The sequence below is a fragment of the Dipteris shenzhenensis genome, chromosome 30 (genome assembly GCF_047967505.1).
Source record: "Dipteris shenzhenensis isolate YYH24624 ecotype China chromosome 30, Dip_SZ_1.0, whole genome shotgun sequence".
Lineage (NCBI taxonomy): Eukaryota > Viridiplantae > Streptophyta > Polypodiopsida > Gleicheniales > Dipteridaceae > Dipteris > Dipteris shenzhenensis.
The window spans coordinates 46902425-46926603 of record NC_141625.1 but is presented as its reverse complement, the minus strand read 5'-3'; the positions used below and the strand labels follow the sequence as shown (position 1 = coordinate 46926603).

At 43.5% G+C, this 24179-nt stretch overlaps 1 protein-coding gene across 1 annotated transcript in view; it reads left to right on the top strand.

Annotated features, from left to right (window-relative positions):
* The window catches only part of LOC147882227 (prolyl oligopeptidase family protein), a 75381-nt gene that overhangs the window by 23968 nt on the left and 27234 nt on the right, over window positions 1-24179 (top strand). Inside the window, exons 3-4 of the mRNA XM_087401725.1 lie at window positions 21734-21763; window positions 21896-23005. Of these exons, the coding sequence (XP_087257851.1) occupies window positions 21734-21763; window positions 21896-23005 (1140 nt within the window). The remainder of the gene's footprint in view (window positions 1-21733; window positions 21764-21895; window positions 23006-24179) is intronic.

Below are 24179 nucleotides of genomic sequence, written 5' to 3'. Positions count from 1 at the left end.
TCGGCGCCGTGCCTTCAGAGGTCTCTGTTTCGTCAGGCTTACGTGCCTTCAGAGGTCCCTGTTCTCCGTTCCTGTCGATGACTCTCTCCCAGCCCACGGACTATTCACCTGCGCTGACGATCTACTCTCCGTCGTTCTGCGCCAATCTACCAGCCCACGGACTAATCACTCGTCGTCAGTGCGCTGCACAGCGTCGTTGCAATTATCCCCTCACCTATAGTCTGGAATCTCCACGTGAGCGCCGATCGATCCCTTCATTAGACCACGAACTATCACGCGCCACCTGTCTGCGCTCTGGTCTTTCGACGACCGTCAACTTCACACCACGCTCACGTTGGACTTCTTGTCCAAGCCCAAAGATCCCATCTCGCTGTTCGTCGCCACCGTCGGGTGATTCGCCACCACCGCTCACCCACGCTCCACACCTTTCCCCTTCGCAACCTTAGGCTCTGATACCAAATGTAACCTGATTTCTCTAATCTCGCTTCTACTTACTGATCACGGGAGTAGCACCATGATTATCCACCCAGCCAATTCTACCAAGGCTTCCCAGCGAGAGAGAGAGAGCTATATCGAAATCACGTAAATCATCACATTCTCCACTTCTCTCACTAGCCTTGACAGACCCCAAATCCCTAGATAGATCTAGATGCCACATGTCATCCATATAGGGCCTTCCTAATGCAACATTTCACCCCTCTCTTGGGATGCATTTAATTCCTTGCCCCTAGGCACAATCTTTGCACTAGGCCCTTGGTCTCAGATCTATCTAGTCTGGTGCTATCAGCCCTCACCTAGGACCTTGACATTAATCCCTCCCGATCATTTACATAAAGCGCAAACACATATATTACAAAGATAGATCCTATAAGGGAAATGTCGACTGATTCTTCCGAGGTCATGCTACCTCGGCTAGAGCGTAACACACTCCCTCAACTTCCACTGCAATAGAAGGAGGAGTGGGTAAATCAGTGTCCCAGAGAATGCAGAACCTGTTGCGGTTTCCCATAGGGCGTGGAGGACAAATGACCTGTCCCAAAGTAGCAGCCAGGCCAGGCAATTCTTCATGCATATAGTCTGGGAAGTTAACAACCTCAACCCATACAGGACAATGATGTCGTATAAGACTTTGATAATCCTTGTTTGGGGACCAAGGCATGGCATGAACCATCTGCTTCTCGTAAAAGAGGGGAGAAAGCTCAAGTAACCTCTGCTTGCATAAAGCATCTGATAAATGCACCTCATAAAAGCCTCTAGATGCAAAATATACTCCCTCTACAAAGCATCCTCCAAGGATGGACTTAATTAACTGTGCGACATCACTGGCTGCTGGGATTCTTCCTGGAAAGAAAATTATAACCGCGGTTTGAGATAATTTCCTGAGAGGATTCACGAGGGAGGGCAATTTCAATTTGTACGTGACCTCTGGAACTGGTTTGCCCCATTCGTGTCGTGACTGCTGAAAGTCATCCTTGAGGGTATCAAACACATATTGAGCTTCCATAGTAAGTTCATCATCTTGTGCTGCAGGCTGTGAAGAGTGGCGCTTAGCTTCTGCAGTTCTTTCTTTGTGAGCATATGTACTAACATCCGAACCTGAAGCCATGATTGAAAGACGACAAAGCAAGAGGGACTATACGGAGAAGTAGAAAATAAAAAACAAACGAGTCACAGGAGGGTACAGAGAAGCAGGAGAGCGAGAACTCGGGGCTGTACGGAGAAGAATTGGTTTGTACGGACAAAACCAGGCTGTACGAAGGTACGGTCAGGGCTATACGGGAAAGAGCAGATTGAACGAAAAGGGCAGACTGTACAGGAAAATGAGCAGAGCTGTACGGGAAAGGGCAGACTGTACGGATGTGGCTATACGGGAAAGTGCAAAAACTGTACGGAAGCACAAGCGGAGTTTTACGGACGTACGGAAGGTAAGCTGCAGAGAAAATTACGGCGATGCAGAGAGGCGGGAGCGACGTTCAAAGCTACGCAGCGGTAAGCCAACCTTAGCGTGGATGGTTGTACTGCCGTACGAAAGACCGTACGGCGGCCGTACAATTGTACGGTCAGAAAGGGCGATTGTACGGAAGCTTTGGCAAGGGTGAACACACACACACACACACACACGCACGCACGCACGCACGCACACACATTTTGTCACTTGTCTTTTTACCTGTCGTCAGGAACTCATAGACTCGTGACTCCTCTCCTTGAGGAGACTCTTTTTACATTGTATCGAGATCATGGGTCATTTTTGGCCCCCCGAGGATGCTAATAAACTCTCTCTCTCTCTCTCTCTCTCTCTCTCTCTCTCACCTTTTGTCACTCGTCTCTTCAATTAATAATTGCTCAAAGCAAAGTAATTATCTTTCTAAAAAAGATGAAACTTTCTTTGAAAATTCCATAGGAAATTTGTCATATGTTATATGGGCAAATGTACCATTAATTTTGTTTTTATTTGCACAAAAATTCACTTAAAATGTCTTTTGAGAGAAGTAAACTCATCTGCCAAAACTTACGCCCCTGCCTTAGTTTCTTAAAAGGATCTGATCTCAAAACACTTGAGTTTATGTAAACCTTCAAGGTTTGTTTGCAATCCAAGTATCCCTTTTCTTTGTGCGGCTTGGAAGTTTCACAAAAAAGCCAAGATTTATTGCAGCTGCTTGTAATACTACTTTGACAGATGTCTCTAATTGGCTAAGCTACTACTTCAAAGCCATGTTACATAGTGTCCATGAACCTTGTAGGGACTTAAATTTAAGGAGGAAGATGTTCCTTCACAATCAAGCTGGATTTTAAATGACTCTGTAGGAGTGATTCTTATTGTAAACTTTTTTATTCCTCTCGAAGCATTCAAGAAAAAGAGTCTCCTATTCTCCTGCAAACCTATGTTTTTACTACGCTTTATTTAAAGATTAAGCTTGAAGATCTGAATTCTATAATTAAAAAGCTAATGGCTGAAGTTTTTGTTTTAAGCTGAGATTTGACAAAGATAGATGCAAAGTGCTAAAAGTTGAGGAAATAGCTTTATGTTTTGACTTTTTGTGGCTAAATAATAAACATCATGACATTGATTCTAAAGAGAAAAGATACACAAAGGTCGTAAGTGTTTAAGATGTTTGCTCTTGGATAGATTTTCTTTTAGATAATCTTTACATCACCATAGGCGATTCTTGTTTTAACAAATTATAGGAATCCCTATGGGCACTAATGGTGTCGTCTTTTTAGCAAACTTTTATCTCCACTGATGAATTTGACTTTCAAGACTGTGTAAAAGACGCTTGTGCTTTTCGAAAAGGAATCTATCCGCGTGACTCTTTGTGAACTTAACTGCACTTCAAGAGGAGATTCTTGTGTTTTCTTAGATCTTAGGCTGTCTCAATCTGCCGTAGGATTAGAGGTTGCTATACATGATAAACGTCAACAACCTAAATATTTTTTACACATTCTAAAAATGCCTCACTTTGACTCAAACATTTTTGATTTGGCAAAATATGGAGTTATTTCTTCCCGATTCCATAGATTTTCACACCTTTGTACTATTAGTCAATGTAGATTCTTGTGTTTTCTTAGATCCTAGGCTCTCTCAATTTGCTATAGGATTAGAGGTTGCTATACATGATAAACGCCAACAACCTGAATATAGTGGTTTTACACATTATAAAAATGCCTCACATTGACTCAAAACATTTTTGATTTGGCAAAATATGGAGTCATTTCGTCCCGATTCCACAGATTTCCCCACCTTTGTACAAAAGGAATATTTTATCACTCAATGTAGTAATTTGGATCACTTTGCTAATCCAAGAAAAATATGCAAGAGTTATAATCCAATAAAAAGTTTGCACAATCTTAGATATGAAGTCTTTTATTTACCATGTATCGGCCTTAGGCATGCCCAGAATGATTGAACATAAGCTGAAAACAAAAAGAAGGGAGCCGAACAGCCCGTTTTCTTTTAAAAAAGGAGTTAAATTGAGTATGCATGTGCTTTCTAAGTAAGGAATTTACTATCGCATCATTGTAGGAAGCGGTACATAAGTGTAAGTGGTTCCTCTTGTTTCTAATAATTAAATAATTCACTCATTCTGTCATTACATGAGAGAGAAAGGAAGAAAGAAAGAAAGATGTATTACCTTCTTTAGAAGGCCTCGCAGGCCTATGAGACAAAGTACAATCATAAAGATAACCCATACAAGCCACCATGGGCTGAAGCAGAGGGCTCGCTAAGGCCCTTTGCTGAGTATATGTTCAAACCAAACTCAAAATACAACACATCAAAACTAGTACTCATACTCAAAGTCAAGATACAGAGCCCGGTGCCAGGGTGGCTCTCCTATGAGCTGCGCAATGTCTTGTATTTGTGTCTGTCGGGTCGTCTCTCTTGGTGGCGGGGGGCACTGCCTCTGTGATCCCTATATCCGGTGGGCCATATTGATAGTGACACCTCTAATTAGGCGTTCTCCCCGAATATAGCTGTGATGGGCCGAACCTCCATCGTAAGAGAGAGAGAGAGAGAGAGAGAGAGAGAGAGAGAGAGAGAGAGATTTTATTCTTGTTTTTTGGTCTCTTTTGTTTCTTGATTTGTTTGTTTGTTTGTTGTATTTTCGCATAGTCACGTTCTTCCTTTGTTCTTTATTTCTTGTTATCTTTCCCTTTTGTTTAATTTGATGTATTTTAGTAAGCACTGGGTTTTCCCAATAGACTCCACAGGTCTTTAGAAACCCAGTATAGCCGCTTATGCTTAGGCACTAATGACGACATAAGCATTACTTTGCTTGCTGGGTATGTCTACCTTTTGTTTTGTTTTCTTTGTTAGCTTATTTTTTGTCTCTTTCGTTTTCTCTTTTATTTTCATTTGTAGAATTTTAGACTTTAGAACGATAAAAATCTGAATTTGTACAATTGGATATATTCAGTCTTACAAAGGTATACTTTAAGTCATGGTAAGGAAAGTGATAACAAGAACAATAGAAACAAATGACTCTGAGGGGGATGCAATCAGCGATGTAGCCCGACTACACAAGGGATACGTCGCACATGCCAGACTTGAGTGGCAATGCTTTCACTCCCATCCCCGAACCAAGTCTTTTCTCTCAGACTCCTTGTCCGCCTAGTGGGCATGTATGACTGTCCTTGCTATGGGCCTGATCTATCAGAGGTAGATTGGGCTGAGTGTTATTGGCATGGATGACCACAGTAAAATGCAGAGGTCTTGAAGAGAAATTGAATTGTAGAGACGAACATTTATGGTTTGATGATGTGATTTGAAACATGGACAACAATTTGTAGTCTTTGTTCTCAGGGAGGCCATTAAAAGCACCTTCTAATTCCTTCTTGCTATTCATGAAAACCAGTGATGCGGTTCAGTTTAGCAAAGCCTCCTTGATATTCATGTACTTGAGGGAGCTTGTGCTTATTGCTGTAAAGAATTTGGAGAAGAACCCTAATTTGCACTTTTACCCAGGGGTAAGCTCATATGGAGAACTGATGTCAAGCATGCTGAACACAACCTGGCCTAGGATTGTTTTCCCAATGAAGAGGAGGCACTTCTTAGCCAGAGGAAGTACTTTTCTTGAAAGAGGGCAAAACTTGCATTACGCACGAGTTGATCCAAGGATCAAGCAGAATAATTGATTGGCAACCTTATTCTGAAAAAGTTTTGTTCACTTGGACAGCATGGAATCTTAGGTATCGACTTCCAAAATTTTAAGAGGTGGAAAAAGTGTGTCAGTCACAAGGATGATCAACAGCAATCTACCTTTCAAACACCTATTATATGATGACAAGGATTGATACCATGCATGTATGCAGCCTTAACTAGAGAGACATTGTTTTACTACCATATGGTAGATTGTCACTGATTTGTAGCAGAGTGAATAAATTTTCTGCTTATATCCATATTTACTTGGATAATCCTCTATTTAAATGCTTCTCTATTAAGAAGTTGTAGGGAAGATTATTTAAAAATTAAGGTTTGTTTGATATTCTTGACTCCTTGAGCGGCCTGGTTTGTGGATGGATGTTTGTTGATAATCTAGCTAGAAGGTTGTATAAACCTTGGTTAGCTTTCACAGATGGTAAAGAAAACTATTGCAAATGCCATGATGTGAGACTTAGGAAGTCTATCAACAAGGATTGGGGACTTGTGGTTACATTGAACAATGACATTCTTACAAATAAGGCATTAAAGGGGAAGTAAGAAAAAGTATAGGACATATATCTAAGAAGAAGCACAGTATTAAGGGAGCTTTGGATTCCATCATGAACGCATGGCATTAAACGAGATAAAAGTGAAAAATTAGGGTTCTTCTCCAAATTCTTCTCAGTAATGAGTGCAAGCAGCCTCATGTACATGAATATCAAGGAGGCTTTGCTAAGCTCAACCGTATCACTGGTTTCCATCAACAACAAGAAGGAATTAAGAGCTACTTTTGATGGCCTCCCTTTTGGATTTCGGAAGTATTTTTGTAGGATACTCGGCCAAAGTGTGACCTATTCTCTCACACTATGGCCAGTATATGGACAGACAATATACATACACATATGGCCATTTGGACGAGCATGCAGGGATCCTCTCCAGCAGCTTCTGCTAGGAGGGCTGCTTTCCTCAGGGAATGGAGGGGCTCTCCCTTCTTCTCTGAGTCTTTCACGAGGTTCAGGTGGCATTTTCAGCCTCAACCTTGGTTATTTTGTACCTCTTCTTGAGGAGTCTTTTCATGCACGGCATAATGTATTACCGCCTTGAGCTTGCTCTTGCTGGTTTTATTCATACTTAATGAAAGTCTTATTTTTGCCCCCCAAAAAAAGTGTGACCTATTAGCCCATAAGTCAGTCCCATGCAGAAGCGGCTATTGCTCACCTAATAAGACCCAAGCGATAATCGAGGATTGAATGCGAGTGAAATTGGGATCAAATTGTTGGCTCTGAAGCGAGTCGAATGATCAAACCATAAAGGTTGGGCTTTGCAAATCAGTTTCTCTTCAAGACATTTGCACTTTTGCATCTACTAAATACTTTAGCTGCGGATGGGCATCCGCTAGTTGCAAAGGCAAACATACATAAAAATTCAAAATTATAGATTATACTGAAATCAAAGTTGTGAGTAGGAAAATCGAAGTATCAACTGCAAAAGGGCTAATAAAGTCATATAATGAGTTCCAAACCTTATTGTCATAAGCTAACAACAGGCCCTTGGTAGGAAAAATGGATTGGTATAACTGGACAAAGCATTCTTTTTTTGGTAAACAATGGAAGGCATCGAAATATTAGAAAAGATCCTCTCCTGTATTTTTTCCGACAGGCCTCTCCTGTATTTTTTCCGACAGGCCCTTCATGTTACGAAAGCTGTGGTGCATTAATGTAGAAGACAATCCTTGAGGAACAACAAAATGTCTTAAACCTAAGTTATAAGGGGATAATGGGCCTATAGGTGGTGTCAGGTTATAGCACAAGTAGAGGTTTTTCATAGTAGTAGGAGATTTTTTAGCAAATTTCATAAGTGCGGCATTGTGCTCTTCCATAAGTGGGTCCGAAGAGTGTGCTAAGTGAGTCTCCTCAAAATTTCCCCTACTCAACACCAGGATTTTGTGCCAGTTATTGAAAGATAATTACTAGCAACCTATTGGAATCCGGGTGCTCTTGAAAGGGAAAGGGGGCAGATTTGGTGAAGGGCCGAAGATGGGAGAAAAGGGGAAGAGTGTGGGGGAGAGGAAGGAGGAGAAAGAGAGAGAGATAGGAGGGAAAGGGGTAGAGGGAGAGGAAGAGGGAAGAGAGAGAGAGAGAGAGATTGGGGCAGAGAGTGTAAGCAGCACGTAGGAGGAAGGAGCTGGGAGTAGATAGGATTAGATGTCACATCAAAAAGTGTACAATGAGGGGTGGATGGAGATTATATAGTCCCTCCTCATTTCCCACCCAAAAGGCCTCTAAAGGGCCTTTAAATTAGCCTTTACCCCCCCTTCATTACAGCCATCCCTTCCCACTTGAAAGGTAGCCTGTGCTCTGCGGCACAAAAAAGGCATCACCCAAATCAATATAATTCCCATGTTGGGGTGCGTGCAAGGGTCCAAAAAACGGGTGCTCATATGCATGGCATGCATCAGCCATAAATCCTCTGCGTGGGTCGGAAAACTCATCATGGCTATCTGATTGATCCTGAGCAGTGCGGGTTGCTTACCCTTATCCTGTATAGCAATGACAGATTTGAGTTGCTGACCAATCTGCTGTCCCATTAGGGCAAGAGCCGTATCTTGCATAGCCATGGCCGTGGTAAGCTGCTGGCTGGACTTGTGTCCAATTTGGCCCTGGAGCATAGAAGCAAGGGCATCCAAAAACTGTGTCTGCATTGCCTGCGCTTCTCGAGGTGTGGGAGAGATAGGCTGAGTTGTAGGGATCTTTGTACCACTAGTGGATGCACCCACTGTGGAAGGCAATTGCTCATGCTAAGCAACCTCATCACTGTCATGCAGTGTATCACAAGGGGCACGCTTGGGTGCCATGGTGGTTGTCACAGGAGAGAGAAGCTCAAATGTAGGCAAGGAAATGAAGTGGACTTAGAAAAGTAAACAGTCAAACTCTGCTGTAATGAGCATCTGATATAGTGTGTAGAACCACGAAATTGGCCGAAGGAGAAGCTTGAGAGGACAATTGATGAAGAGGCTTCAAAATGGAATCGAAATGGCTCCAAACAGGGCTATGAAAGGCCCCTAAAAATAGGCTGAAAATTTCTCTCTTTTTTTGGGGGGGGGGGTCCCTAAGTCACCTAGGACAGTTAGTACAACACTAACCTAAGAGCCCTAGGACTGTTAGGACATTGACTTAGGCTAACCTAACTTGTTTGCTTAACCCTAGTTAGCACTAACCTAACCTAGGCCAACCAACTAAACCTAAACGCAACCCACTAACAAAACCCAACTTGACTAACCATACCTAACCGCCTACTAACTTAACCTAACCCCAAACTATAAATAACCCTTGTAAAAATCTAACATAGAGATTAATAAATGTTAAGGCTATGGTATTTTTGCAGGCGAGGTGGGCGGCAAAAATTGGCGGAAATCCGCGAACGGCCATGAACATTGGCGGCGTCATGGCGAGGCATGGAATTTCCTAGCAGGTTCGACGGGATCAAATATGGATTGCCGCCAGGCAGCGTTGGATGTTTCATCGGTTGTTCTGGCCCTCGTAAGGCAACCTACTAGTCACCAGTGCCCCAGCCGAATTAGAGTTTCCTGGTCGGCTCATGTTGCTCGTTGGTTGTCTGGTTTGCTCGTATGGCCTGCTCGAGTCAGCTTACAAAAAGCTGCTGGTGACACAAGTAGGGTGCTGGTGCATTGTGGCATTTGGTTAGTCGGTTGTTGTACGTTATTATGCCCTCGTAATAGTATGTTGTAGGGGTGCTGATATAACTCAGAATGAAGGGTGAAACAGGAAGCAAAAGTGCTAGAATCGGCGCTCTAATACCAATGTAAGAAAGGGAAAGGGGGCAGATTTGGTGAAGGGCCAAAGATGGCATAAAAGGGGAAGAGGGTAGGGGAGAGGAAGGAGGAGAGAGAGAGAGAGAGAGAGAGAGAGAGAGAGAGAGAGAGAGAGAGAGAGAGAGAGAGAGATCGGAGGGAAAGGGGTAGAGGGAGAGGAAGAGAGAAATAAAGAAAGAAAGAAAGTCTATTAACGTCCACTGGAGACCAAGAGGTCTATGGGACAGCAAGAAACCCTGTAGTACATCTGCTTTAGGGAGGGCGCATGGCAGTTCCCAAGGAGTGCAAAAGCAATCCCAAATTATTTTAGAGTACATAATATCTGAAAGAGTAAGCAGCCATACATCAGTTAAAGATTGAGAGTCTTTTGGTTTTGATTGAAACTCTCTGATTAGGGCTACGCCTTCACGGTAAACTGCCCATTTTCCATCCTTTCTGGCAACCCTGACTTTAGCTAATTCAGTTGCCTTATTCTTGAGTTGAGCTTGTGTAAGCTCCTCAGCTATCCATACTTTGGTACCCTTCAGCTTGTAAGATTGTCGAAGAAGCTTGATTCGCATATCTTTTGACTTTAGTGTAAGGATTGTATGACCTTTCATCATCCGTCCGTTCGATGTCGGGCAACCCTGCTTTGATCTTTGTAAATATTTCACTATAAGTGTCCTTCTCTTTGTGCCAATCTTCTGGGAGTCCCCCTATTCTAATCTTCAGCGCATTATCACATCTAGCTTCATGTTCTTTTATCTCTGCTTGAATATTAGACTTACTTGCTTTGGTGTCCACTTCCACGATCACTTCCTTCTTGGCAGTTTGTACTTCAATGTGAACAAGATCTTTGACTGTAGAGACTAGCTGCGGGGTAGGGGGAGAATCCTTACAAGATTTTACAGCCTCATCAATTACTGCCTGCTTACCAGGCCCTTCAAGAATGTGAAGTCGAGCCTTTACTTCTACCAGTTCCAATCGAGAGAGAAAAGGGGTGAGGGGAAGAGAGATAGAGAGAAATTGGGAGAGAGAGTGTAGGCAGCGCGTAGGAGGAAGGAGGCGGGAGTAAATAGGATTAGATGTCACATCAAAAAAGTGTACAATGAGGGGTGGATGGGGACTTTTATAGTCCCTCCTTGTTTCCCACCTAAAAGGCCTCTAAAGGGCCTCTAAATTAGCCCTTTCCCCTTCTTGTAAATCCATGGCAATGATGGATTCATGGTCCATGTATGATTTTATTGAACATGGTCATGAATCCAAAGAAGGGGCATGCAAAGGGTCTTTATACCCCAATGCTTTTAAATCTTCATGTCATTTGAAAGCCTGATCAACCAAGTCCTTTAATAATAAGATATTTTTCATATTACAATGGACTTGCAAGTGTGCGTGTTTTCTATCAAAATGCTATCCTAAGTACACCATCCATTTTTCTAATGAGCAGCCCATAATGACAAGCAAACCCATCAATAGCTCTAACCATGATATTAAGCCCCTTCTGTCACGATCTGTGACGTATTCCTTTCTCTATTTCTAGACTTATGGATGGTTTGATGAATGGACACTTGTGGAAGGGTATGCCCTTTCGACGGGACACTTGCCCTTTCGACGGGACACTTCCTATGAGGCACAACCCTTCACAAGAGACACTCTATTGAAGAGACATTCCTATTGTAATGTACCCTCTCATCAAGGGTCACAGCCTTCACAAGGGGTACACACCTCTTCATGCACATACCCTTTGGAGTACACACCTTTTCATGTGTGACTCTTCACTCTCTATATAAGAGAGGCCCAATTGTATGGATGACACAACATCTACCCTACAGACATTCAAGCAATACAATTATTCCTTGTTCTCTGCTATCTCAGTCTCCTTTCTGTTCCTTAGCACATTTGTAAATATAGTAAATCTAGGATTTCTTATAGTGGTATCAGAGCAAAATTCGCTCCTGCCTGTACGAAATGCCCCTCACCTTCTAGCGCCGATCTGATACATTTTTTCCGCTAGAAGGATATATGTGCACATTGTGCATGGAAGAGATGGAGAGGATGAGCGTAAAAATTTTTCGCGCCAACCCTGCCTAAAGTCATCTATGGCCTCTCCATCTCCCACACATCACGAGTTGATGTGAATGGACACGACAAAAATCGTGTCTTTTCAGGTGCTTGGGCTGTCCCAAAACGAAGGGACACACCTTTTCCACCATCGGACACACCTTTTGATGAAGCGTCTCGACTCCTCACTCAAGGGACACATCCCATCGTGGACAAAAGGACACACCTATTCATGTAGGGACACCCCTTTTACAAACAGGGACACACCCCTTCATGAAAAGGTGCACCTATTCCAAGGGTCACACCCCTTCGAATAGGCACACCTTTTAGGCACCAAGCACCTATAAAAGGGTACCTAGAGGGGTAAAAAGGAAAAAAAAAAAAAAACCCATCCCCTACCCTTCGGTTTACCCTAGCTACCCTAGGGTTTACTAAACCCCCAAATTAATTTTTGGGCAACTACCCATTATAGGCATTCCCAACGAAAAGAGGCGAACCTCTTTGTTGTTCTGTACGGCCTGCACCGTATGGATCTCCCCGCAGCAGCAGCCCGCCTCAGCCCGTGGACCGTACGGATCTGCACGCCAGCTTACCTGCGCAGCCCTTGCCTCGCCAGCACGCCAGCCTACCTGCGCAGCCTTAGCCTCGCCAGCACGCAGCCTCCTGCGCAGCCATTTGCCTTGCCATATCGCAGCCCCCTGCGCAGCCCCTAGCCTCGCCATTGCTTAGCCTACCTGCGCAGCCCCTAGCTTTTTCGCTGCCCTGCCTGGCCACGCCCTCTCGCTGCCAGCCCGCGTAGTTTTGCTGCACATCTTGGCCTCACCATCTCGCTGCCAGCCCACGCAGCCTGCTGCAGTTTTCACGCAGAATCACGCTGCCAGCCCTTTGCCTTTTTCGCTGCCAGCCCTTTGCCTCTGTCACTGCCAGGTTTTTTTCCCTTTACAGCCCCGCTGGTATTGCAGCCCTGCTCCTTTCCAGCCTGCAACGGGAGCACAGCATCAGCCAGCCCTTCGGTCGAAAAACAGCCTGCAAACAGATTTTTCGCCATGACAGCAGCAGCCTGGTGCGCCAGCCCTTATTGCGATCCAGAATCGGGTACCTGCAGCCAGTTGCACCATTGATAGCCTGCTCTCCTTGCCTGGTGGAGTCTTTCCATTCTGCTTTTAAGGATTCTCTTGTCATTAGCAAATTACAGCAAATGAAAGAATCTCCCTTAAAGCATGGAAACCCCTGGTAATTCACCCGGCATTTCAAGGACACCTCAGGCATCATTTACCACACAATATCGTGTTCAGATTGCACAACCAGCCCATTTCAGAGCTTTTGCATCGTGGGTCTTCTCTGTCACGTGCCCTCCTAGTGATTTGGACCACATCCTATATCTTCTGCGTGAGGCACCTCAGTTACATTACTTCCTCAGCACAGTCCAGGTTGTGTTCCACGAGACACGAAGATACCCAGAACCCGATATTCCTCAAGAGTTTGCTGTCCGTCTTTGGAGAGAATTTTACCCCTCACCTTCTGCATCTCCAGGGTACTCTCCACCTCCTTCAGCTCCCAGATATCCTCCTCTACAGGTTGTACCTTCTCCAAGACAGTATTTACACTCTGAAGGCACTCCTTCTCCTGGATATCCTCCACTTCCGACAGCAGCTCCTTATCCCTTCTCAGATCCGTGGACTCTGCAACCTACTCCTGTCCTCTCACGAGCAGTAACACCACTTTCGGCATCACCAGTGTTACCTCAGACAGGACCTCCTTTACCAGACTTCCACGGGTGGTTCCATCCTGCCTCGCCTGCCCCCTCTGACATGAGCAACCTCAGGGAGCAGCCCGAATCCTCTTCCAGGAATGGTACAAACTAGAGCGCAAGTTCGCGCTTTTCTCACAGGGATCTCCGATATGTCGCAACGCTCGCGTGAAGCCTCTCCAGAGATCAAAGACTCAAGTCCAAAAAAGACCCCTGAAGTCAACGTACAAGGCGAAACACTATTGCAACTTCAAATTTTCCAGCTTCAGGACAGCATCTCCGACTTGGTCCAGAAAGTTCAACAACTTCAAGATTCTCGCAATACCACACATACAGAGGATGACGTGACGCAACCAGACGACTATGCGGATTCATTCCCACCAGAGGTAGAAAACACTGAACTACGTGCCCTCTACCGTTTACTTCAAGCTTCCAAAACTAAAAGACTTGACATCAAACTTCCGGAAGCCTACACTGGCCAACGCAATCGCCGAACAGTTGACCAATGGCTCGCAAAAATGCGCATGTATTTTGATACTGTTGACCTCACTGAAGGCAAAAAGATGGCCTTGGCAGCCTCCCTCCTCAAGGATACAGCTTTTCTAGGGTGGCAAAGACGCTTAAAGGACGGCAAAAGTGTGTTAACATGGGAACGTTTTGAACACGTGCTCCGTAAGCAGTTCATACCTGCCAGTGCGGACTTCCAAGCACGTTCAAAACTCCGACAGTTGGAGCAAATGGGCTCCCTGTCTTCCTACATCTCTCAGTTCACCACATTGGTGCTGGAGATTGATGGTTTAACTGAGGATGATCACCTTCATGCTTTCATCTCAGGCCTAAATCCCTCGTTACGCATTGATGTCCTTAAAGCAAACATCACCACCACAGATGGCGCTATTGCTTACGCAGAGCGCATTACAGATTTCCAAAACACAGGGAAGCAGAGTGCTAATCGCACACAGAACTCTCCTATGGCCAAAGGTGCTCGCCCTTAAGATAACACCAGGTTTTGAAAAAACTTCTGTAATCAAGGTCAGGGACAGTCTCGAGATCCCCAGAAGCCTCAGAAATCATTTGCTGGATTCCAACAGAAGCACTCCTCCAAGGATCGCGCCTCTTCTTCTTCACAAAGTCATTACCGACATCCCCAACATAAAGGTGCGGCCACTGACAAGAAGAACAGCTCCAGCACAAAAGGACTTTGTACCATCTGTACAGGCGACCATAGATGGTTCGATTGTCTTAAGTGACCAAAGCAAAATTCCAATATGGAACCTAGCACTTCCCAAAGGGAAGATGCTACCCCAACACAAGACAAGAAAGGCAAAGCTGTGCGAATGGCGAATACCATCCACCTGAGCCTTGCCAGCAACCCCGAACCTTCCTTGGCCACTCAAGTACTTTGTGTTCAAGGATCGATTCGTGGAACAACGGTCACTATCCTCATCGACAGTGGCTGTTCTCATAATTTCCTAGCTAGTTCTATGGTCGACAAACTTCGGTTGACCACCAGTCCTAGTCTCATGGACTATCAGATTGAACTCGCAAATGGAACTACTTTCTTGTGCAACACCAAGATTAAAAACTTGTCTTTTCGCATCCAACATTATATGGACAAGTTGAACTTCGACATAATGCCTCCTTCTCGGTACGATGTCATACTCGGACAATAGTGGCTCTACGACTATGATCCATCAATCAGTTTTCACAGCCATACTATCCAGTTTGTCCACCAGGGAAAACTTATTGAGCTAACTGGTTCTAGGGACTCTCCTTTAACCCCAGTTGCCTCTGCCCTACAAGTAAAGAAGTGGGTTCGTAAATGTCAAGTAAAGACTTCACTTCTGTCTTTTGGATCTCTTGTACTACTTGTGGAAAAAAAGAATAAGTCAATGCGCCTCTGCATCGACTACCGAGCCCTCAACAAGCTCACTATAAAAAACAAGTATCCATTGCCTCGCATCGATGACCTCTTCGATCAACTTCTACATGCAACACAGTTCTCAAAGATTGATCTTCGTTCAGGTTATCATCAAATAAGCATACGAGAAGGCGATGAGTACAAGACAGCTTTTCGAACAAAGTATGGACACTCTGAATGTTGGGTCATGCCTTTTGGGTTAAACAATGCCCCGGCCACATTCATGACACTCATGAACGACATCTTCAGGCCTTTCCTCGATAAGTTCGTCATCGTTTACCTCGATGACATCCTCGTTTTCAGCAGATCCCTACATGAGCACAAACAACATCTTCACCAAGTTTTTGAAGTTCTCTGCGCAAATTCTCTCTACATCAACATTGAGAAGAGTGAGTTCTTCAAGACCCAACTCGAATATTTGGGACATGTTATTTCAGCTCAAGGCATCTCTGTGGATCCCAAGAAGGTGGAGGTAATCCGAAACTGGCCTACTCCTAAGAATGTTCATGATGTCCGCTCTTTTCTCGGATTGGCAAACTTCTACCATACAAAGGTCTATCAGTTTTCCGAAATCGCAGCTCCTATGTCCGAATTATTGAAAAGCACAGCAGTTTTTCAGTGGCTTCCCGACAGAGAGTATAGTTTCCAACAACTCAAGCAAGCACTCACTATCACACCAATTATGGCTATTCCTGACCCAAATCTTCCATTTGAGGTCATGACCGACGCTTCCGACATTGCTACAGGAGCAGTCTTGATGCAAGAAGGCAGAGTTATTGCTTTTGACAGCCATAAACATTCTGATATCCAAACCCGATACCCGGTTTATGATAAGGAGTTTCTTGCCGTTGTACATGCTTATCGCTCTTGGAAACATTATCTCATGGGAGCCGACTCTGTGGTTAAGACAGACCATCATTCTTTAAAGTATATCTTTGCTCAGCCAGTCATGAACGCTCGACAAGGACGCTGGGTTGAGTTTCTGGCTAACTTTCATATGACCATTGAGTACATTCCAGGACTACGCAATGTAGTTGCAGATGCTCTCAGTAGGTTACCTCTAGCATCAGCTATGGTAATCTCTACATTATCTGTGGATGTTTCGAATTCATTCAAAGGGAAGTATTTCAATGATAAAGACTTCGGCACAGCAGTACAGGTTCTTTCAAAAGATCAACCTTCGACTTCCGAACAAAAGATTTTCTCTTTCTATTCTTATACGGACGACCTTCTGTATTATCAAGATTGCGTCTGTGTACCACATGACAAGGATGTTCGACGTCTTTTGTTAAAAGAGCATCATGCAGTTCCTTATGCTGCCCATCTAGGCATCAACAAGACTTATCGGTTACTCAGTGCAACATACTACTGGCCTCAGATGAAAAGCGACGTCATTAAAATGGTTACATCTTGCTTATCTTATCAACAAATGAAAGCAAGCCGATGACTTCCAACAGGACTTCTTCAGCCTCTTCCAGTTCCAACTGAAAGGTGGGAAAGTATTTCCATGGATTTCATTACAACACTACCACGATCCTCCAGAGGTAACACTCAGATTATGGTAATTGTTGATCGATTGTCAAAAATGGCACACTTTGTTGCTTGCAAAAGCAGTGCACAGGCTCCGGACATAGCCAAACTCTTCATACAACACATCTTCCGACACCATGGATTGCCCAAGAATATCATATCCGACAGAGATCCTAAGTTTACCAGTCACTTTTGGATTTCACTGTTCGAATCCTTGGGTACAACTCTACTGTTCAGTTCAGCCTACCACCCAGAATCAGAGGGCCAGACTGAAAGAGTCAACGAAGTTCTGGAAGAAATGCTTCGACATTATATTCAGTCATGCCTAGCAGCTTGGGAAGAGTATCTACCACTCCTTGAGTTTGCTTATAATAACTCTTTCCATAGTGCCATTAGCATGACTCCATTCCAAGCAGCTTATGGACACACTCCGATTGTACCAACGAATTTTGTACTTCAACATCGAGTGGCCCTAGCTGATCAACTGGTTCAAGAAATGCAAGACATTCTACTCCAAGTCAGGGATCATATGCGAAAAGCGCAAGAGCGGTATCAACGGTCTGCGAACAAACATAGACGTCACCTAGAATTCAACACTGGTGAAATGGTGCTATTATTTGTAGCCCCACATTGCTATAAGACGGTTAAGTCTGTGTTTCCTAAGTTGCGACCAAGATACTATGGACCTTTCCGGATCGTCAAGAAAAATTCACCTTTAAGTTACAAATTGGAATTACCACCATCATGGGGTAAAATACATCCAACATTTCATATTTCTTGGCTAAAGACGTACATTCCAGGCGATGAAGTAGTTCCTCCTGTAGGTGATTATGTCCCAGAAATTGAAGACGATTATGTTCTCCTTATTCCTGAGCGTATTTTGAACCATCGACAGCGAGAGACTCGACATCGACTTATCACGGAATTTCTTGTTCTTTGGCGGGATCTGGACGACTCTGACACTACTTGGCAATCTGATGAAGACTTACAGCAGTACCCTGACATTTTACAGCAGTATTTTCAGAATTTACAGTGATATTTTCTACATCAGTTCATTATCTCCACCAGGGTCTTCTTTTGAGTGGGAGGGGATGTCACGATCTGTGACGTATTCCTTTCTCTATTTCTAGACTTATGGATGGTTTGATGAATGGACACTTGTGGAAGGGTATGCCCTTTCGACGGGACACTTGCCCTTTCGACGGGACACTTCCTATGAGGCACAACCCTTCACAAGAGACACTCTATTGAAGAGACATTCCTATTGTAATGTACCCTCTCATCAAGGGTCACACCCTTCACAAGGGGTACACACCTCTTCATGCACATACCCTTTGGAGTACACACCTTTTCATGTGTGACTCTTCACTCTCTATATAAGAGAGGCCCAATTGTATGGATGACACAACATCTACCCTACAGACATTCAAGCAATACAATTATTCCTTGTTCTCTGCTATCTCAGTCTCCTTTCTGTTCCTTAGCACATTTCTAAATATAGTAAATCTAGGATTTCTTACACCTTCGCCACTCAGGCCTTGTTAATTCAAAGAGATTCTCCTTATTATGATAAGAATAAACTCCATGACATCCAAAAATCAACATAACTTTCTCCATTTTTCATTTAAAATTTCAAAACCTCTGAGGACAATTGTATCAAAAAGTACATCCTTTTGTTGAATAATTATTTTTTGCAAATCGGCTTCGGAATATCCAAAACGGTGACATGTGGCAAGGCCACATGAGATAGACCAGTAGATTGGTGCCATGTGGCAACCACCCCCCTTCGTCCATGATGGATGTATATTATATGGAAACCTGCTTACTCCTAGCTTTACATCGAATCACAGGCACCGGCACACGAAATCACCTCCCAGCTGATCTTTGTGGTAGTAAGCTCTCTCTTCAGAAAATCGTTACGTTAAAGCTCTTGCTTACAAAATTTCCACCAAGCCCTAAAATTCCCTAGATGGATCTAGTGTGCCACATGTCTTCATTCTAGGGTCCCTCCTTAATGCATCATTTACCCCTCTCTTGTGATATCATTAAAACCATTTGCCCCTTGGCACATTTCATGCATTTAGGTCCCTTAGCCTTAGATCCACCTAGTCTAGTGCCATGTCACCCTCACCAAGGACCTTGACCTTGATTCCCTTTTTGATCATTTACATGAAGCCCAAACAAATATAATACAAACATTGATCCTTTAAAGGAAAATGCCGACTGACCCTTCCAAGGTCATGTTACCTCGACTTGAGCGTAACATTCCTTCCCTCTTCATCAGCGTCCTCGATGATAAAGTCTAGGAATACTCTCCGTACCTGGTATACGGATTCCCAGGTAGCTTATGATAGAGGTAAACCATGCCATGCAACCAACACCGTGGGTATCTTCCGATTGCGTACTGGCATTGTTCCTCGGTCCAGGATTCCTGTTGGTTTGCGTCTTGCATTATCCTCTATCTCTTGAAACAAAACAACACCCTTGATTAGTGAGTCAACTGTATGCAAAAATTTCTTTAAATGAGAAACATGAAACACTGGGTGCACCTTACAACCCTGTGGCAATTCTAATTTATAGGCTACCTTGCCTATTCTTTTTAGAATTCACCATGGCCCACAATATCGAGGTGATAGCTTAGCACACTCTCCTACTGTCAAAGACTTAGAGTGCGAAGGAACTCTGAGAAAAACTTTTTCTCCTTTCTTAAATTCTCTAGCAGATCGGTTTTCATCCGCATACACCTTAGCTCTATCCATAGCTTGGCGGATGTTAGCTCTTGCAAGTGCTAGCATCTCCCGCATCTGAACCACAAAGTTCGCAGCACTAGGCACTTTCTGAGGTATTCCAACTATAGTTGGATTCGCTGGTCTATAACCATAGTTCAGCTCAAAAGGACTGAACCCTCTAGAGGAATGTTTTCTATCATTGTAGGCAAATTCTAACAATGGCAACCACTTGTCCCATTTTGTTGCCTCAATGACACATATGCTCTAAGCATATCTTCTAAAATTTGGTTGATTCTTTCCGTTTGACCATTCTTTTCTGGATGATCCCCACTACTCATTCCCAACTCAGTCCTTAGTGTCTCAAACACCGCAGTCCAAAAATGACCGGTAAATTTGACATCTCTGTCTGACACTATGGATTTGGGTAATCCATGCAAACAAAATATATGTCTAATAAACAAATCCGCCACTTGCGGCAGACTCTCTAGTTGGAATGAAGTGAGCCATCTTGGTAAGACGATCAACCACCACAAGGATAGAATCATATCCACCTTGTGTCGTAGGCAGACCTACAATAAAGTCCATGGAAATGCTCTCCCACCTACCCAGTGGTATCTCCAAGGGCTGTAAAAGTCCGGGTGGCTTCACCACTCTGCCTTACTTACTTGACACAAAAAACAACGTGTCACATATTCATAAATATGCTTTTTCATCTTTGGCCAAAAGAAATCTCGTCTCACAAGATCATATGTCTTCTCGACTCCTGGATGTCCCGCACATGGGCTATCATGGCATTGTTGAATGACTCTCTGCCTGAGATCATTCTAATTAGGTAACTACTACCGTGCCATTTCTTTTCAGCATACCATCCCTTATGGCATATCTTGCATAAGTTTGGCCTTTTCTGGATGCCAGGTCATCCTTTTCCCCGGGTTTGAACACATGAGCCTTAGGCCAAAGGCTCTGGACGAACTCGTCCACCTTTTGAGTTTCTCTAATCTCGGTCATTAGAGCACTCTCTGATACCGTGAAACTCATATTATGCATAATGCTTTCTTTTGTACTCAATATGTGTTCAAAAGGCCTATGCCCTTGATTTATTTTTACTGTGATCTGAAAGGTTTCTCACCCTATATAATTCATCTCTGACTATGACTAGATGAAACACTGAGCTGTAAACCACATATGAAGCATCTAAATCAATCCAATCCTACAGACCCAGAAGCAATTCAGAGCAAACATCGCTTACAGATGCGCATTTGAATAGAGCCAAGATAGGGGGAAATTAAAACAATTAATTGTTTTAACTGGATCTAGCCGTGAAAATATGGCAAATACTGTTCATAGGGAAGCAGAGGGGTGGAAAACAACCTGTTCATCGGATTACAAGGCAATTCTCTGATGGTATCTTGGTAAAGTTAGTAGCAGATAAAGATGTTGGGAAAAGTGATAAATTCTGGACTTAGTTCACTACATAAACCCTTGGGGTAATCTTGGATTGGGATTAACAAAAGTGGTAAGGTAGACCTTAGGTCCTAGGGTAGGACATCCATGACGTTATGTCATGGACAGAGGTTAGTTGAAGGAGGGAGATGACAAAGGGTTAGGAGCATGAATATTCTGAGCCTGATGTTTGGTTTCCTTGCCCTACAAAATAACTAAGCTTGGGCCTAGCTATATGGGGTGGGGATAAGGGGAACCAAGTGGTCCAAGTTTGAGTCAGGTTTTGTCAATGTCTGGGCACAGCTGAAAGCTTGCGCTGCATTGAGGGTTTGGAATATTAGCAATTTTTTAGGTGGCTGGAACATCCTAATAACATTACCCTGCTGATGTTGTATTGTGTCATTTCATCAAGAGTTATACCTGATGAGGACAAGGTTTTGGTTGAGCAAGAGCAAAGAGAATTTCTGGGCTTGAAATTGAGTCAATTTCAATTGTTATATTAAGGGGATTTAAAAAAACAGGCAAGTTCTTGTATGTTCAAAATGTGGTTTTGCACATTGCAGCTGGTTTTTTTGATGGTCCCTTTTTCCTTCTCTCTTCTCTAAAAGTAGAAAATTACAAGCATGTCTTTGCTCTTAACAAAAGGGTGGAAGATAGGTCTACCATACATGTACTTACTTTTTTATGATTGCTCATGTTCTAGATATATCTGCATGTTGAAAATTCATCTTCTTTACCTTGTCAATTCTTGGTTTGGCATGTATGCACTCATTTGCCCATGTTCTGTTTTGTGGAGCATGACACCTGGAATGTGTGTTTGTTTAACTGTATGTTTCTAATGTGAATGCAGACACATGGGCTAGCTGAGTATATTGCACAGGTATTCCTCTGCACTGTAGTATGTTTTGCCCCGCATTTATCTTCAAGTAACTGCAGCGCTGATATAATTGGTACTTGTCAGGTTTTATTGGGTATTAATTTTATTAATCTTCCCACATTTTTACTGGAGCAGGAGGAAATGGAGAGAAGAAATGGATTTTGGTGGTCTCCAGACAGCAAGTTTCTTGCTTTTGCAGAGGTTGATGCTTCTGCCATACCGCCTTATCGGATCATGCACCAAGGAAAGGCAAACCTTAGTGGAGATGCTCAAGAGGATCATGCCTATCCATTTGCTGGCCATGCCAATGTGAAGGTGCGGCTTGGGATTGTGCCTGTGGCTGGGGGCGAGGCTGTTTGGACAGATTTGCACTGTGGACTGTGTGGAACAGACCAAGAAGACGAAGAGTACTTGGCACGGGTAACTTGGATGCCTGACAATACACTAACTGCACAGGTTTTGAATAGGTCTCATTCACGGCTAAAGCTACTGAAATTTGACATCAGAACAGGTAAACGAGAACTCATCTTGGTGGAAGAAAATGAAATCTGGGTGAATCTCCATGATTGTCATACTCCAATACAAAAGGGTATTGACAGGCTAGCAGGAGGTTTCCTTTGGGCTAGTGAACGATCAGGGTTCAGGCATTTGTACCTTTATGATGGTAGTGGGACGTGCCTAGCCCCTTTGACAATGGGTGATTGGATGGTTGAGCAGGTAGCAGGTGTAGATGAAAATGCAGGCCTAGTCTACTTTACAGGAACACTGGATAGTCCTCTTGAGACACATCTCTACAGCACAAAGCTTTTCCCAGACCCCACTGAACCCTTGCCAAAACCAAACAGGCTGACACAAGGTGAAGGACGCCACGTGGTGGTCCTGGATCATCAAATGCAAAGATTTATTGACATGCATGATTCACTCCATACACCACCCCGTGTCTTGCTGTGCAGTCTGGTTGATGGGAAGGTATTAGTACCTCTGTATGAGCAGCCATCTCCAACACCAAGAGCACGGAGACTACAGCTCTGTGCACCAGAGACAGTGCAAATCACAGCTAGTAATGGTACCCTGCTCTATGGAGCTATGTATAAGCCAGATGTGAAGCAATTCGGACCACCCCCGTACAGAACTCTTGTGAGCGTTTATGGAGGTCCAAATGTGCAAACCGTCTGCAACACTTGGATGAGTACTGTAGACATGAGGGCCCAGTACCTTCGTAGCAAAGGTATCCTTGTTTGGAGGGTAAGTATAGACTTGTTCACATTCTCTGCGCACATATTGTAATATATTAAAAGTCAGCATTTTTCAACTACTGATTCACAGACTTGACCTAGAATTGCCTTTGTTTGAGTGAATTCTCATAGAATAATGAGGTGAGTAGGGGAGATCATCCAGTCGATTTAAATTTGTTATTCTTCGACCTGGCATTTTCAAGTTTGTATAATATGCAAACTATGCAAAATGTTTTTTTAATCTTGCTTCTATGGAAGGAAATGCTGATATTCTACAATTTTTGTCCAATCTTGGTGTTTATAACACTTATTTTATATCAAAAAGTCTGTGTTGTTCATAAGAAGCACCAACTTCTATTACAAAAGAGTTATGAGGCCTTTCTGTCGACTGTTGTTGCTTTGAAATAATCTGATACTTCCATTTTGATGAGATAAGGTTTACTAAGTTTGGAAACTTTTGACGCTAGTTGAGGTTGCCAACAAGTTAGCCATATCAGAATGATGTAGATTACATCTAGTTTTCCACATAAAACAAGTTCAAAATAAGACTCCTCAAGGGTGATAATCCTGCTAACAAGTTAGCCGACAAGAATGATGTAAATTACATCTAGTTTTCCACATAAAAGCAAGTTTAAAATAAGACTCCTCAAGGGTGATAATTCTGCTAGAGTTGTAATGAAGGTGGGAAATAGCAGGGAATTAGGTGCTAAATAGGTGGGGAAAAAGAAGGGAAATTGGTGGTAAGATAGGATTAAGAAGGGGGACTATATAAGTCAGCCCCTTATGCTTTGTATGGTACCTTTTTGATGTGACATCTAATCCTATCTACTCTCCCTCCTCCTTCCTGCTTCCTGCTGCCTACGCTCACACTCTCTCCCTCCTCCCTCTCTCTATCTCTCTATCTCCTCATCCTTCTCTCTCTTCCTCTCTCCTTCCCCTTCTCCTCTCTTCTCCTCCCTTCCTTCTGCTATTCTCTCCCCATCTCCAAATCTGCCCCTTCCCCCTTCTCTACATTGGTATCAGAGCTCACCCTGGCACCATTGCTTCACCATATTGTTTTTAAAAAAAAAAGTGTGGCAGCTACGATCGATTTGACAGGGACATCCTGCTGAACGAGACAGTGTGCCAGTGAATCACCATAGCTAGAAGGGTTGCCATAACCTACAACACAGGAAAGCTACAAA